At 43.6% G+C, this 16,786-nt stretch overlaps 3 protein-coding genes across 3 annotated transcripts in view; 2 read left to right on the top strand and 1 right to left on the bottom strand.

The window, feature by feature from the left end:
- The first annotated feature begins 7,954 nt into the window (after positions 1–7,954).
- LOC109486213 (carbohydrate sulfotransferase 3-like) lies at positions 7,955–10,257 on the top strand. The gene is made up of 2 exons (XM_019789927.1): positions 7,955–8,053; positions 8,507–10,257. Exon 2 carries the CDS (start codon positions 8,551–8,553, stop codon positions 9,817–9,819), a length of 1,269 nt encoding a protein of 422 aa, XP_019645486.1. The 5' UTR covers positions 7,955–8,053; positions 8,507–8,550; the 3' UTR covers positions 9,820–10,257.
- Positions 10,258–10,702: 445 nt separating this feature from the next.
- LOC109486052 (carbohydrate sulfotransferase 1-like) lies at positions 10,703–12,589 on the bottom strand. The gene has a single exon (XM_019789743.1). The coding sequence runs from the start codon at positions 12,587–12,589 to the stop codon at positions 11,339–11,341; it is 1,251 nt and encodes a 416-aa protein (XP_019645302.1). The 3' UTR covers positions 10,703–11,338.
- A 1,775-nt stretch (positions 12,590–14,364) lies between these two features.
- Positions 14,365–16,786, top strand: part of LOC109486424 — a 3,370-nt gene continuing 948 nt past the window's right edge. Inside the window, exons 1-6 of the mRNA XM_019790257.1 lie at positions 14,365–14,541; positions 14,969–15,128; positions 15,620–15,747; positions 15,990–16,130; positions 16,307–16,378; positions 16,671–16,766. Coding sequence (XP_019645816.1) covers positions 14,457–14,541; positions 14,969–15,128; positions 15,620–15,747; positions 15,990–16,130; positions 16,307–16,378; positions 16,671–16,766 — 682 coding nt within the window. The 5' untranslated portion in view covers positions 14,365–14,456. The remainder of the gene's footprint in view (positions 14,542–14,968; positions 15,129–15,619; positions 15,748–15,989; positions 16,131–16,306; positions 16,379–16,670; positions 16,767–16,786) is intronic.

Below are 16,786 nucleotides of genomic sequence, written 5' to 3'. Positions count from 1 at the left end.
AACAGAAATCTCCGGTAATATAGGCATAGATTCCTTTATAAGATTGAAATGCGTTTGCAGTTTGAAAGAACGCTGCAGTTTTGAAAGATCTGCTAGGTGGACTGGCCTTCCTTGCAATGGTTGAGGATCCTTCAAATTTTGATTGCGAATTTCTAACATTGGCTGGGTCCGCTATCCTGTCCACATTCATGCATGCTTTACTGTCGCATGATATATAGCGATCAATTAGGGGTTGATTAATCAAATAGCGATTGATTTATTACAATAATTTTGGTCGGTTATTAAGGCTCATTGCAGGGGCAAGGCATCTTTGTGGAACCCGAACTAAGGTTGAAGCTAGTGACAGTGGGGTCGTGTGGCGTAACGGCAGGGCGTTCGGCTTGGAACCAAGAGGTTCCGAATTCGAATAATCCTGCCATGCCACCGATCTTGTGCCCTTGGTAAAGGCACTTAACACGAATTTCCTGACTTAACTCAGGTGAAAATGAGCATGTTCATGCGTTTGTCTGCGTTGTGACGGCATAGAAATAAGTTGGAAAAACTTGAGTGTGCCGCCGCCATGTCTTGTTAGAAATGTTGGAATAGAAAAATTAATGACGTCACACGTCTACCTGTCCTTCATGTCGGTCAGGCAGACTAGGTCCACGCTTTGTCACACGTGAGGAAACGGCTTGATCCACCTGGCTTTTGGCCAGATCGGAAGTACAGAAACAAAAACATCTTAGAGGACAACCTCCGCCCCTTTTCTTTTCCCTTCCTGAGACGGAGGTGCGACACCCTTAACCAGACGTATCATCCTGCACCGACTCTTTGTTCGCACACTCTCCTATAACCCCACGCGTGGCGGGCAGTACTCTCATTTGGGCCAAGCCCAAGAGCAGGCAATCCTGTTGTAGTTGACTGTATACAGTTTGAACCTTGCCCTGGTTCATGTCTACTTTGTGTGCCATGCTTTGAAGATTTTCCCCTTCTTCCTTTCTTCTTTCTCTAAATTTCTTATCTTCACCTGGATGGCTGGCCAGATGCGACATGTGCCTTGAAGAGACGCCGTACTTTGAAAACAAACTTGTCTTGATAAATGATGGTTTGATAGACTTCACTGCTACTGATGGAAGGGAAGCTGATCGGGTCTTTCAAATCATGCTCAAGAAGAGCCACCCTTCCTTAAAATGACTGCGAAAGGAAGGAGCGTCTATGCGGAGGGATACTATCCATGTCTTGTGATATGCTAAAGCAAAGCAGCACTTTATCGACAAGTTACATATCGATGATAGAACTTTACAAGAGGTCTGTAGCACGGGCTGTCGATAGACTAAGAGGTCCAACCGTCCAACTGTACATGTCAGAAAAAGTGCTTTCATGACATATATCTTCCTCCCTGTTCATTGTACATCTGCTTGTAGGTTAGGGACAGTTTGTAACAGTGGTCGCTCCAGACAGTCTCCTGGATAAGTATATTTGTGAACAATGATTAAACCGATTAGGGTTAACCCTACTATGCCCTAATAACTACAACAACAGACAAAAGTCGATCAGTGGTTTAAGTCTGTTGGTGGTGCGTGTTGGTGACGTCTGACTGGTTTAGCTGTAACTATTTCTAACCGTTTGTTGCAAGATTGTCAATCAAGATCATGGGCATACTATGTATACCGTATCTCGAAAGCATGCGTATCGGATGTAACGCATGTAACGCCTCGAACGATATCTTCTATATACAGTACAAGGTGTATATGGTATGTTGGCTCCTGTTGATGGCTAAAGGTGTATGGACGTATCAACGGACGGTCTTCCCGTGGTCATGTTCCCATGTCCACGTCACTCGGTGCCGCCCCACCGACAATCCCCCATAAGAACAACAACAGTTTCAAAGCTTCAAACGGCCGCCATTCACGCCAAGTCATCTCCACTAAATGGACCAGAAGACAAACAGCCCGGCAAATCTCAGCCAGAATTGGTCAGAGTTTACACAGGTTTCTAAAGACTTTAAACGAACACATTGTGGGTGGAAAAATACGAGCTTTGTTCGCCTCTATACCAACACCAGTAAGCCGTGCTGCGGTACAGGAATATCTTTGTTTGGTGTGAAAGTGTCTTTAAGACGTTATCCGTTGATTCCTTAAGGAGTGATTGAGGCGTACCCTCTCCTTCAGGCGTCAGCGAGCAGAGGCGCCAGGAAGAACAGCCCACAATGATCTCTGTTTGCTGTTTTGTTCTTACAGACAGTTGTTGAATGGAAAATAACAGAATCAAAGTCTTCTGACGCACGCCGGTAGGGTATTTATAACGACTTACGTAGTTAATCTGTTATTCTAGGTCATATTTCGAACTCACTTTAGTCATGCTCGATTCGTTACCAGACACAAAGTACCCACCCACAGCCCGCAATATGCACTCAGAAACGTAAATTAGAAGAAATAAAAATGTTTGAAATCTGAAATTTGGCGAGCAGAAAAAGCAGGCTTGGAGTTCCAACACGGAAGCTGTTGAGCACTCAGGCTTACACAGTACTTTCACTTCCACGCATTCACACATGCGCGTTTCACTTTCAAACAGTTAAAAACTTTCTCACGCGTTTGGCCGATCATGCGCAAGTATGGTTACAACTTACGAAGCTCGAATCTCGGCTCCAACATCCAAGATTGCGTATGCTTATATCGTAGTATATGTGCATCGTCTAAAAACTGCACGTTGTTGCCCAAGCTTAGGCATTAATTGTATGTAGCTCACAGGTTTAAGTGGAAGCGTTCATAACCACTTCTCTGTCGACGCTAATTCCAGAGTAAACACATACACGTTCAGACGCCTTCCGGTGTCAAGCTATATACATGATCTTGCCAAATACGTGACTCCAACACTACTTGGGGGTTTCCAATATAGCTGAGACAAGTGGTGGGAGGGGTTTTGTCGTGATGTGGAAGACTAAACCTAACCTAACCCCAATCGTAAGTCTAATCCTAGCCCTGAACAATGATCCCAACTCTAACCCTAACCCTAACACTAATACCAACCCTAACCCTAACCCTAGCTCTAAACACCAAACCCCTCACGTATGCTCAAGGATTTGGCTCAACACCGGCCGCTTGGGCCTGACCCTCGTGCCTACAGGACTCAGGCCCTTCAAAACAGGTGTTCACACAGGTGTGAAAATAACACAAAAACTTTTCTTAGAGGACGGAGCAGCGAAACAAAGGCAATACTGGTTGTATATTTGCAGTTAACATGAAAACACAGTGCCGATGTACCACTGCACCTGGTCTGACCAGGCTGTTCTCACTCTCACCGTGTCAGGCCTCGGACAGCCCTCATTCAAGACCATAATCGCGACCATGGCCCGTGAAAATACCGGGATATTGTCGGCCACCACAGCTGGCACCTGGGTCACAACTACGTAGCACTAGCTAGAAGGTCCATGTAACCCTGCAGTGGTACTGTTTATAGACCCTACTTCCGTTTGTATTTACTCACAGAGTAAGTCTTCATTTTCCAACAGTATGAGGTTGACGGCCTGCTCATTCTTGTCGGGATGTTCAGAGAGTGGCCATTGAAACAGCGATGAAAAGGCAATAGGCTGTTGCGGAGATCATTGAGACACTATATGACTGAAACGAGATGCTGGGCTCACCCTCAAAAGTGTCCACGTGTTCCACGTGAATCGTCAGTCGCTCTGCTAGCATGCTTAGAATCCGTTAGCCCTAAGCACGAGTCGTTGATGGCACGGACAAGGGCAATGTCTAGGACGTGGTCTTCTTAAGCCTTTCAACGCTACAATAAGAATTCCAACTGCAAGTGTTTCAGACGGGCCACCACCACGCTCGTGCAACCATCAAATACATTCATCAAAATATTTGCCATTGCTCTGCATTTGAACTCCAGTCATAATGAGCGGCAAGCCATAATATTTGCCATCGCTCAGCTAATTGGTCCACGCAGCATTTGTTCAACCCTTGTGATGAACAATTAGTTAAGGAAGTAATGAATATGTTCTGTATCTTCAAAGACAACGGGGACACTTATTTTCATCCACTTTCACAGCCCTCAATGCTTTCTAGTATACCCCTACATAGCAACTTTTCCGTATGCCCCGCTTATGTCCTGTTGACCTTATTCTTGTCTTGCAACACTATTAGATGCAATGAATGAATGAATTGTTCAGAAAAACAATATTTGCCGTCGCAATCTTGTGTAATTGGTCAAGACCAAATAAACATCGCACTGGCCCCTATTGCAACGTGTATAGCAAATATTGCAAGTATAATGAACGTGTTTTTTCACCTTGATCTACAAGAAGACTCTGACACTGCCTTAGAAAAAGGACGTGTGTCTCAGTAGTGCCACCTGCAAAGCCAGTTAAGTACAATGCTCTGAACAAACAAATGCCCGAAACGTTGAACGAAATACACCTGTGGACTGGCAGGATGAGTAAGGCTTTAGGCATGTGGTTAGTATGGTCTAGCGATTAGTACTCCTTCCTACTAATCAGAAGCTGGCTCAAGATGTTGAATCACAGATATTGGTGCGCTCGTGCTTTGTATGTCATTGAGCATGGTTGCAGTACTGAATTGATCGTCGTACTTTTATTTGCTACGTACACAATCACAACGACACAATCAAGTTTTTAAACTTATTTTATGCCGCCTCCATCGCAGACAAACGCACGAACGAACAACAGACATACTCATTTTCACCTTAGTAAAGTCAGAGATCGGAGGCATGGCAGGATTCGAACTCAGGACCTCTTGGCTCCGAACGCTCTGTCGTTACGCCACACGACCCCAAACTTTCATAGGGTTGCTGCGACATAAGATCGACCCAACTTCCAGACGACAGTCTAAGTAGGTCATAGAGCGAATCCTCTTATCTCAAAATCTCAGTTCTCACTTTTGGACAACATCGCAGTTAGGTCTCCGCACTGACACTCACAAAGCAATCGGGCCGGCATATCTGACGAGTTATTGTCCGCGTCTGGCGGTGCAAAAAGATGGCAGGTAACATTAAGCAGTCGCAGGTGACGATCTCCAATAGGAATGTATAACTAATGGCGTTGTCACCTCTTTTCAAAACCAACCGTTCCGACCGATAGATGAAGAAAACGACCGTTAATGTGTAACGTCGGTTCTCGATGAATGACCCCCGTATAAAGTGTAGACCACGCGCGCCTGTATTTGTTTATTTTGATGTAAAATTAATAGGGGCAGGACGTGGCGCTCTCTTCTTACCAGATCAGCTTACTGACCAGGTATGTCGGTGACAGGGCCACCTGAAAGACTTCCAGCTAAGACGTGAGGAACAAGGGGCACCAACGACAGGTCGGACAATCCGATGCACGAAACCCAATCGGCGGGAAACATTGCTGTAAATGAATGAGGTGGCCGGTAGACATTAAAGTTGTGACTGGCCGACAAAAGCGTCCATTGTGGATATGTTGTGATGCAGTGGTCGTTTATCATTTTAACACCAATTCTGTCACCGCGGGAATTCTGTAGCCGACGCCGAGGTCCATTTCTCAATCACCTACCTGCCAAAAAATGACGGTACTACTAATGGCATAAGTATGCAGCAAAGTATGGTTTGTATGCCACTATTTAAGTTGACAACTTACGGGTTAGCTTACTTGTTCCATATGAGGATAGTTAAGGGGCATCTCTATCTTCAATGCGTCTTAAATGTTCAACTTGTTAAAAGGGTTCTTAGATTTACTCTTGCTCGTTACCGATTATTGGTGAAACTTATAGGGAATTGGTGAAACTTATAGGGATCCATCGCCTACCTTAAACGTAGAGTCTATAAAGTCAAGAACGTACTTAATAGACTCAATAGGAAATACACCCACCTTTCTCATCATGATCAGTACAGCGTTTAAAAGCATTTAATTTTACGAAAATATTCCCCTCAACAAGGTCTTAAGTCTTTATAAACTACACAATACTTTACCTCTTTTATCACCACTAATGACAGAACACATGCAATCAACATCGTTTTCCCTTTTCCAGTCTTTCTAGTTCCATAACGGTAAATAACATGGGTAAGGATGTAAATATTTCCATCTTCCTCTCATACAATTTTTCCCTGTTGTGACCCAAACAACCACACAGAACGGTTTCCCTTACATCGCTCCATCCGTATGTCTATTTCTTCCGTAACTTCTGGGGCATATACCTGCCATTCGACAGGTTAAATGGATAGCACTGTTAACACATAAATCATTTCCTCAATCAAATCGTCACTCGTCACTTCTCAGTGCCTAAAACGTTTTGCATGTCCGACAATATGTGCCTGGGTCATCTCCGTCTTACAATATGTAGTATTGACAACACAGTGCTTATTGTGTGGGTCTTTTTCATCGCGTTATATAGGTGATATTGACAGTTGGGTCAGGCGACGGCCCCCCATGGTGTTATTGGGTACTTGGGCAGTGATGACATCATTCACGGTTGAAAGACATTGATTTAGATGAAGAGAGATAAAAACAACATGTACGTCTAGTTTTACCTGTCTATTGACGGAAACGTGCCCCTTACATTGATCGGAGAGTGATAAGAAGGTAGAATGAGGTCGGGGTGTGTCATTCTGACGACTGGGTCAAACAGCAAGGCCTTTGCCGTTTGTGAACGTGGTGCCAGTTGAGTTGTCCGATTCCCGTGCTATATTTCGCTCTATTCAAGTCCGTCAAGTCAAGTCCGATAAGAAAAAAAGCTCAAAACGAGCAACAGTTCACACAAACTCAGCTAGAACCATGCTTCTGCTGGGAGATTTGCGCAAGTCGTGTTTTTGTGTGAAGTGTTTGATAAGGGATTCCGTCAAACAGTAATCTGTTAGTTCAGACAGTTTATACACCTGTGACTGCCAGTGTTGGCAGCTTACTCACCTTGTCCTCACAGGGACAGCATTTCAACACTGTTTAGTTCTGAGGACCAGTTTAGTGTGGAGTAGCCTGTTTTCTAGGGACTTTACAATCCCGTACGCCCCAGTTGGTTGGGTTATACTGACCTATAGATCTGATATCATGGATAAGAACATCAGGATCAGTAGACCGATCCTATAGTCCTGCCTGCATGTATGTCCGTCAAATATACAGATTCAGAGTATCATCTCTCGTACTTTTCGCGCTTCTTTTAATACTTGACACCCGGGTCAGTATATACATTCAGCAGAAAATACATAAAAGAGACGTAAGATCTGCCCCCCCTGGATATAAAGATCAGCATATAAAGAGCATTTTCAAACTTTGCTAAGTGCGCCTCTACGCGGGCCGAGAAGGCATGACAGCTATAAGTGCTGTGTTTGTCCTTCCTCTTTTTTTGCACCCCCACGTGAGGTGTGAATGGAACCAACTAAATACTGTATGAGCTAATCAGTAAACTGCTGTTACGTAATTACTCAATATGTTCGCTGGTTGAAGGGTTATGTGTGCTAGATTTACTAGACTAGTGTAGGCGACTTTTTGTGGCACATGACAAACATTACTAGTTCGGGTGTAAAATACTGCTGGCTCGACAAACAATTAAATACAAGTTTATCAGATGGACGATAACACTACCAAGAGTTCGATGTACACATGTTTTCGAGCACGCCCATATAAATGCCCGTGTGAAAATTAATTGTTCGGCTAGTCCGCGCAGAAAGGAGTGGCCGTAATTCAATTTACTCTGGGTTTCACGGCTCTTCCTAGACAATGAACAACTAGAAATATTAACGTATCAAATCGTTACATTTACACAGACGTGCATATGTGTATTTATAGTAGTTACCAGACGTCGTTGTTTTAAGGTATGATAGACCAAAATGCCGAAGATAATCTAAAGGTTGGGCTGGGAATCAAAACACCTGGCTTCCGTTTTATGCCAGCATACCGTCTCAAAGCTTCTTTTTCCTATCTTAAACAAAGATAAGCACAACACTCTGCCGTGTGGACGCCATGGCCTGTCGACGAAAACATTCGTTCAGAGACGGTCCCTAAGATTTGATTTGCCTGAGTGTGTTATGTCTAGTACACAAGTCTTAGGCATCGCTGGTAACATTTTGTGATCTTCAGTTGTCCTGCCAAGTTGTTCAGGTACGTTGGTTACACTAGCTATTTACAAGGTACGTCAAATGCTTGATGACTCTGTCTTGTTTGAAGTGCTTGTTAAAATGTCTCTTTGCGTAGTAACACGCGAAGGTCACTCTAACATGTAAATAACATTGTATTCCTTCCCTTTACTTCGTTTGTTTTACTAGATTCATACAATAGGCCACGATTACTTGTGTTTCTGAAAAACGTCGTGTACGTCTGAGCTTAGAGTCATATATAGCCTTAGACGAGAACATCTTCATCTTTGCACACATAACGAGAGCAAACAATGATACAAACAACAGTAGTGTCAATCATATACAGCTGCTAGTACAATGCAGATACGCCTACTAACCAGCTGCATGCTTACTCATAGCAACTAATGTATAATCTGATTAGGTTACCTCCTAACAATACAATGCAAATCAGATTAACGAAACCAATTATCTCTTACAGGAGAGCAAATTTCAGGATCAGAGTTGCTCAGTTCAAGAAGGGTCATGAGGGTACACAAGAGGAAACTCCTGCCGTTGGTTCTGACACTGGCGATCATTGTTTACTACAAACCACTTTTCAGTTTAAGATTGACGTTTGGGACTTCAAATAAAACAATCCAGCAGCCTGGTTGGCTAGACCCAACGAGCAGAAATGATGTCATCAATACGACAGTGAGCGGAGATTTCATTCTATCCAATGAAAATGGGATGGAATTGACACCGACCAATGAAAGGAAGCCTTCCGGCCGTGCCACAGCCTTTATATTTTCTCAGATGAGAAGCGGTTCCTCATTCGTTGGAGAGATCTTCAACCAACATCCGGAGTCTTTCTACCTGTTTGAGCCTCTATGGGCTGCACAGTTCTATGACAATGGGACACACAACGTTCCAAAATGGTACTTAAAACTACTCGAAGGAGTAGCCGATTGTCAATTCGAGGGCTTAGAAGACATACTGGAATACTTTATATCGACTAAGCACTTCGGTGGTTTTCGAAAAAGCACATCGTTGCGAAAACTGTGTGAGAACTATGATCCAAAGCGAGAGTTTTTATCTGTACGTGACAAAGATTTAGTCAATTCTGAAAAGTGTCCGATTCCAAAACAAGCAATGGTCCCTGTTTTAAACAAGGCGTGCGCAATGTCGAAACTCAACGTCGCGAAGATTATTCGTATCAAGGACATCAATATCTTTCAGCAAATCGTGGCAAATAGTTCGCTGGTCGGCCGGGAAGTCAAAATCATCCATCTTGTCCGGGATCCTCGCGCGGTGATCGCCTCTCGGATCAGAGTGTCCAACCTACACGAGCCTGCTCCGTTTACAGATGAGTTTGTAGAGGAAAAAGACGTAGATGTTCTCTGTAAGCAGATGGAGCAAAACGTACAAACCCAAGATGGCGTCCCAGACTGGCTACTCGGCCACTATGCCCTAATAAGGTATGAAGACGTTGCCATGGCACCGGCCGCCATGACAGAGAAACTGTATGGTTTTCTCGGTACCGAAAGTGACGACGCGGTCTTTGATTGGCTAGCGGAAAACACAAACGCCACGGAGCCCAGTAAAAACGTGTTTTCACGGAAGAGGAACTCCAGGGACACTGTTGACGCCTGGAGACGTAAGCTGAGTCTGTCCGCCGTGCTGAAGATTCAGGACATTTGTCGGGACGCGCTGGAGATGTTCGGGTACAGAACCGTGCAAGGAGAGGCGGAACTAACCAACCTGAGTCTGTCTCTAGTGGGAGACATGGACAAGAACCTGGTGCAGATCTCGTGAGATGGAGAGTAACATCCATGAGCTAGTAACTCTGATAGAATAGCCCGAGAGGAACCCACAGACTTCCCAATCTACACGTACTGTTATAGTACATGTTCGAACTGCCCTTACAAAATACATATCATGCAGTCTGTCAACAAATCTCATGAATGTGTTGGTGTCCCCAGAAGGGGTGGGAATTTCCTACTATGGGAAGTTCAACATGGCTGTATCTTTGAAGAAATATCTTGCACTTAAAGAGAGCAAGGCATCTACAGAGCTCATAGATTTTACTCATGGCATAACCCCCACTTCCCATTTCAGTTTTCAAGTAATCTGCAGTTTACATGGAGACGCTGGAGTGTTTGCCGTCTTTCTGAGAGATAATCATTCAAGGTCGTGTTTTCGAGAGTGACTGCCATAGATTGGGACGCATGTGTTAAAGGAAATTTTGATATTTGTACGCCTTAGTTTGTGACTTCATACACTGTTGCTCCATCCACGTTTCATCCAGCTATTCATCTCATTTTTTTAGAAAGCTTACAGCACAGTATCCTACTATGAAGTGAGAAATGTATTAAATTTACACGTGGATGTGTTATAGAACGTTCTCACAAAAGGGCAATAAACTACATACGTATAACTTTGAAATGTGTGGTCTTTATTCGTCTTTCTTTTTCTCTAGATCTGTATGATAAGGCAATTTGATCATTGACAACCCCGCATCTACATGTAGCTCCGCGGGCTTGAATATACAATAAAACTTATTAATAAAGATTCAATTGATATACATAATTATACAGGTATATATGCATCATATCTTAATAGGTTTGATTTTATCTTGGATTTTAGAGAACCTTTAAGGTTAAGAATGAGAAGTGACAAAAGCATTCTGGTTACAAACGTCATTTTTATTTTTTACCATCAACATTTGTTACATTATGCAATTCTGTACATAATGCATAATCCTGTATAGCCAGTACATGTATAACCATATGTGGGTGAATAGGTTAAATACTATGCCACAACGTGTGGTGTACATTTCTAAGTTTCTGGGTTCTTCTCGCGTTATTCAATCAGCTATACAGTGCAATGTATTTCTCAAAAATTTCTTAAACACAGACGTCCCAATCTATCTATGACTATAGCAGTCACTCGCGAAAGCACATGCTTCATAGTTCTCTCTCAGAAAGGTGGCAAACACTACAGCGTCTTCATGTAAACTGCAGATTACTTGAAAACTGAAATGGAAGCGGGGGTAATGACATGAGTAAACTCTATGAGCTCTGTAGGTGCCTGGCTCTCCGTAAGTGCAAGATATTTCTCAAAGATACAGTCATGTTGAACTTCTCATATTAGGAAGTGACCACCCGTTCTGGTGACACCAACAAATTCATGAGATTTGTTGACAGACCGCATGATATATTTTGTAAAGGCAGTTCGAACATGTACTATAACAGTACGTGTGCATTGGGAAGTTTGTGGGTTCTTCTCGTGCTATTCTATCAGAGTTACTAGCTCATGGATGTTACTCTCCATCTCACGAGATCTGCACCAGGTTCTTGTCCATGTCTCCCACTAGAGACAGACTCAGGTTGGTTAGTTCCGCCTCTCCTTGCACGGTTCTGTACCCAAACATCTCCAGGGCGTCCCGGCAAATGTTCTGAATCTTCAGCACGGCGGACAGACTCAGCTTACGTCTCCAGGCGTCAACAGTGTCCCTGGAGTTCCTCTTCCGAGAGAAATAGCTTTCACCCGGCTCCGTGGCGTTTGTGTTTTTCGCCAGCCAACGGAAGACTGCTTTGTCACTTTCGGTACCGAGAAAATAATACAGTTTCTCTGTCATGGCAGCCGGTGCCATGGCAACGTCCTCATACCTTATTAGGGCATAGTGTCCTAGTAGCCAGTCCGGGACGCCATCTTGGGTCTGTACGTTTTCCACCAGCTGCGTACAGAGGTTTTCTGTTTTCGTGTCATCAACAAAATCTTCTGCAAACGGAGTCGGTTCTTTGCGATTGAAAATTCTGATTTGTGAAGCGACCACGGCGCGAGGGTCCCGGATAAGGTGGAGGATTTTGACTTCCCGGCCGACTACCGAGCCATTTGCCACGATTGGTTCAAAGAAGTTGATGTACCAGATCCGTATAATCTTCGCGACATTTATCTGTGAGTTTTGACACGCCTGGTTCAAAACTGAAGCCAGTGTGTCTCTCGGAATGGGACAGATTGAATCAGACTTGTTCGTTATTCCCCATTGGAAACTCTTACAGAGTTTTTTCAACGATGGGGTTCGTTCTACTGCCGCGAAAGTTGGAGCTGTTAGAAAATGTTCCATGATCCCTTCAAGACCTGCAAACTCACAATTAGCCACTGCTTGGAGCAGTTTGAATTGCCACTCTGGGACGTTGTGTGTCCCATTGTCGTAATATTGCACTGCCCACAGAGGTTCAAACAGGTAGAAAGAACCAGGATGTTGATTGAAAATCTCTCCGACGAATGAGGAGCCGCTTCTCATCTGGGTGAATATGAAGACGGTGGTAGGACCGGAAGATCTCATTTCATTGGTGGGCGTTATTTCTATCTCGTAATAATTTGATGCTGCATCGTATTTGTTTTCCTTTGAATGGATACCTTCAGTTGTGTCTACTGGTAAGTGACCGGACCACGGGCCAGGGATTCCTGTAGAAGGAGCCCAATAAAATGTCCAATGATTTACCGACCAGAGGTAAGCGACAAACGCCAGCGTTAGAATCAGGGGGAGAAGTTTAAAAATGGCCCGAAGTATCCTCATGTCGTCTCTCAGATCTGCACCAACGCCACGACAATGTTTATCTGTAAAATATAAACCACCGTCATATAGATAAGAGATAAGTGTATTCAGTGATAAAAGAGCCTCATCATTTTGCATATGGATCCCAAGATCTGATTAAGAGTGAAATATAGCATGCATATGCTGTTTCTTGTTTTTATGGCTTTCCATGCATCTTAGAATATTTCATGGCTTCACCAAACGACACATTTCGAAATGGACCGTGTGTATACATGTAGCTGTTTGCAGAGACTAAAATCTGACTACAAAGCATGCCTACAACGTTAACGAATATTGAGGAATATTAGCAGGAATCGCGAAAATCACTAAACCGGACTTATAAAAAGCGGTATCATCTGATCACTTATTTTAACAATTTAACACCAAGATACGAATTATGTAACATGCTGCTTGATACATATATGTATATGATACATGTATAAGCATTGTGTGTATTAACTCTACTTTAACGATGGCATTTCTGTGTAACATATAATTCAAATTCAACTCAATAATAAAATTTATAGCAACTTAACGTTATGCATACTATATATACATGCATTATGATATGTATTACCTGGCAGAATGACATAAGTAAGTTTAACATGCGTATGGAAAAATACAGTATACTGATAAGTTTATCAAGTATCAAGGTAACAAACAGTTGACAAACGAACGTAGGTCAAACAGGTGACGTCTTACACAGACTAAGAAGGGAAGAGCTAAAACCATGAGCGGTCCAAACTTACCATATGCCACAAGTTGTAAACAGACACGTCACCTGCTAGCGTTCGCACACAAAAGCGTTTTCATGGCCCCTCGCTATCGACCAATGGCTGAGCACGAACGAAATCTCAATTAAGCTTAGATATAGCTAGTAATTTTTTCCTTCCTTTCTTATCCTTCTACAGATCTCCCATTGTACATAGGTCTCCAGAAAATGTCATCTAGTTAAAAAGTTTTTTTGCCCCCCTAGAAGTGTCTAAAGTACGGCCGGAATGGATGTAGGAATATAGACACTTGTACTGTAAGCATCAAATGACGTAACCATCCCTTATGTATTAATAGTGATGCACGAAGGAAGCATTCCATTCGTACGAGGGACGAGGCTTGTTGGTCAAAAATGTTAAAGGTGACAAAACTCAAACACGTGAGCATACCATACAGCGCGTTCCGTCGTACGATGCGTTATCTTATGTAACCAGGGTAATTACAAATAACGGTTGGGATGGATAAACACGTTGCCATCGATTACGTCCGTAATGAAGTGGTCAGTTCCGACAGCAGCCACTTCAACCATCAAACCATAGTGGCCTTCAGACGACGTGCAAGGTCGCTCATTAGCATACAGGAAATGACGCTAACCAACTGGAAACGACTCATGCTGTTCTACCGATCGTAAGATGCGGTGTCATTGTAAAAACACCATACAGGCTTTGTTGATGTCTTGACCAGCTAGACCAGAGTTTTGCGGCATTTCAAGTAAAAAATTAGATTCCAACTTAAAATTGCAATTTATGCACGGGTACCTTATTTTAACAAACGTTTTAACTCAGAACATTCCTGTAGTTCATAGGAATTATGCTAGGGGTCGATTTGGTTTTCAACGTAGCAGCGTCTCTTTAAAGATAAACAAACCTGGATCTGCCGTTAGGTCAGGGTCCGATGAGTAGTAAATAGTATAGAAAATGCTGACATTATGTATGCTCATCTGTTGCATCATGTCCACCAGGTGCTACAATTCTCAACCTAACGTATAAATAAGACCGTTGCATCGAGCATATCTCGTCAGTTGAAGAAGATAAGTTGTAGATTCTACACGAAGGGTTGTAAAGAACTTAGTGACATCATGAAGATTGTTTTGTTCATGGGGGCGCTGTGCCTCGCCACTACCCAGGCGGCCTTGCAGGGTCTGGACTGGGCAACAGTACAAGGTGATGAGTCGTTCTAACATGGAAAGTAAAGTTTGTAAGTTTAGATCTTTCAAGCTACCACTATCATCTCCAAACTTAGCGTTGTGTTTAGAATATTACATCTTAAAACTACGTGGATTGTCCATGATGATTGACATTCACATCTTTGTCGTTCGTCCGTCAGCATGACGAGGACGGCTTTGTCATCCATCTGTGGTGGGATTTGTCCATATATAAAGTCCGATTTTTGCCTGGTACCGCGGTGTTGTTACATCTTAAAACATAGTTTTAAGATGTAACAAGATGTTGATTGACATTTACATCTTTACCTCCCTATTCAAAACGACAACTGCAACTCCAAACAGTCGTACTTGCTGAGCTGGGCTCTCTAGGTGTGCATGGTTAAGTAGCGCGGGACACCTTATAACAACACTTTTCTGTGATCCAGCGATCCACGATGCGGCTGTGCAGGCGATGACTGAACAGTACATCCAGGCCTTCAACAACATCGCCACGGCCGCCGGAGAGTTCACCTACGTCAACGCCACCTGCGCGCGCGAACTGCAGGGATCCTGCGGCCGCTGCGTCACAAAGAAGTGCCAGCAATGGTAAGTCGTCTAACGTTAACGTTCTTATTAGTAATCTCCTAGCAGATTCTGTGGGGCAAGGGAAGTCTATTGGCCATATAGAATCTGCTTGGAGATTAACGTTCTGATAGTGTCTCTGGGTTACAAAATATGCCTATACGGTGCGGTCTACATTAAATGTTGCAGTACTAAAAATTTACCCAGTGACGCTTGACACATGACCTTTCTAAAACGTTACATCAGTAGTGGGACTTGTGTGTCCCGCCGGTAGTTGGTATGGTGTTCCGTCCTCTGGAGGGAAGGTTGATGGTCTCTGCATGTGTTTACGTTGATAATGTTACCTTTCAACAGTGTGTTTCCTGTGTTCAAGTTGCTCTGAAAGACCTGTCGCTCACCATGTTGGACAGAAACGGAACGAATAAGAAACATTGTTACCACATAGTGAATGAATTGAATCAAGGACATTATACGTAATGTTCTTGATTGAACTGAACTAAACCTGTGTTTTCCAGGGCTATGACCTGTGGTATGACCCTGTCGGAGACCCCTGCTGACATGACCATGCTGGGCGGAGAGGCGGTCCAGGCTGACCTCAAAAATCTGCAGAAGTTCATCTCGCAAGGCGAGCGTCTGGACACCGGTAGGTAAACATATCTCCGGACTAGATCTGCACACATACTGAGTTAGGTGAGGAAAGTCGTGTAAAGTGCCTTTTCCAAGGCCACAAGATAGGTGGCCTATTATTACTCCCGAGTCCTACATCCTCTCCACAGTAGGACTCTGGAGCTATAATAGGTTTGCTAACCAGGCTACCTCACATGCTCGTGTTTGTTCTTGTACCTCCGTAAGCGTGCTAACCACAGTAGCATCCTCTCCTATCAGGCGAAGCTATCCAGTGCGCCGTTGACGCAGGTTCCCTGGCGCTCACCGCTGGATCTTTGCTAGTCGGGAAGCGTGAAGTCGGTGATGTCATCTGCGATACCATCGGTGTGGTGGGCACAGCCGTGGACCTGGTTACCGGAGGTGATGTCAAGTCTCTTTCATACTAACAATTCTATAAGTGACTGAAACTCATACTAAAGATTCAACGGTAAAATGAAATCTGAGCTAAGCATGGTTGCAGCGTACAGATCTTGATTAGATATTAGAAATGGCTTTGAGGGCTTGTTTTTCTGACCTTGAATGTTGTTGTATGATAGGAATCGGTAGTATCGTCGAGGGTGGAGTGAATCTTATTGATGACGCCATCTCAGCGATCGGAAACCTCTTTGGTGAGTGCACCTCTCTGGTAACTCACTGTTATGACAGTACAATTCATGTGGACTACCAGACATTTGCAAAGATGTTAACAATTACGAAATGAATAAAAGATCCATAGTTAATCAGTTTGATGCTCTAATATGCTCTAATAATGCTGATCGGAGACATGTTAGATTACAAGGACATTATCTCTTTGTAACATTTTTGTCATATGTCAATATCGCAAACGTCTCTAACCCACCAACATGGCGGGCGCTGTATTACGTCATAATCACTTGATTGCAAAAACCTCATGTAATGTAGGAAAGAGGAAGAGGGATCTGCAGTGTGACGTCCTGCAGTTGGAGCCCGAGGCATCGTGTATGCAGCTGGCACCGGAGTGTGGTGGGGAGTGCCAAGGTGCGTTCTTATCCTCAATA

The sequence above is a fragment of the Branchiostoma belcheri genome, unplaced genomic scaffold (genome assembly GCF_001625305.1).
Source record: "Branchiostoma belcheri isolate BF01 breed outbred unplaced genomic scaffold, Haploidv18h27 scaffold8, whole genome shotgun sequence".
NCBI lineage: Eukaryota > Metazoa > Chordata > Leptocardii > Amphioxiformes > Branchiostomatidae > Branchiostoma > Branchiostoma belcheri.
Note: the sequence above shows the minus strand (reverse complement) of the source record. Positions and strands in the feature narration are given on the sequence as shown.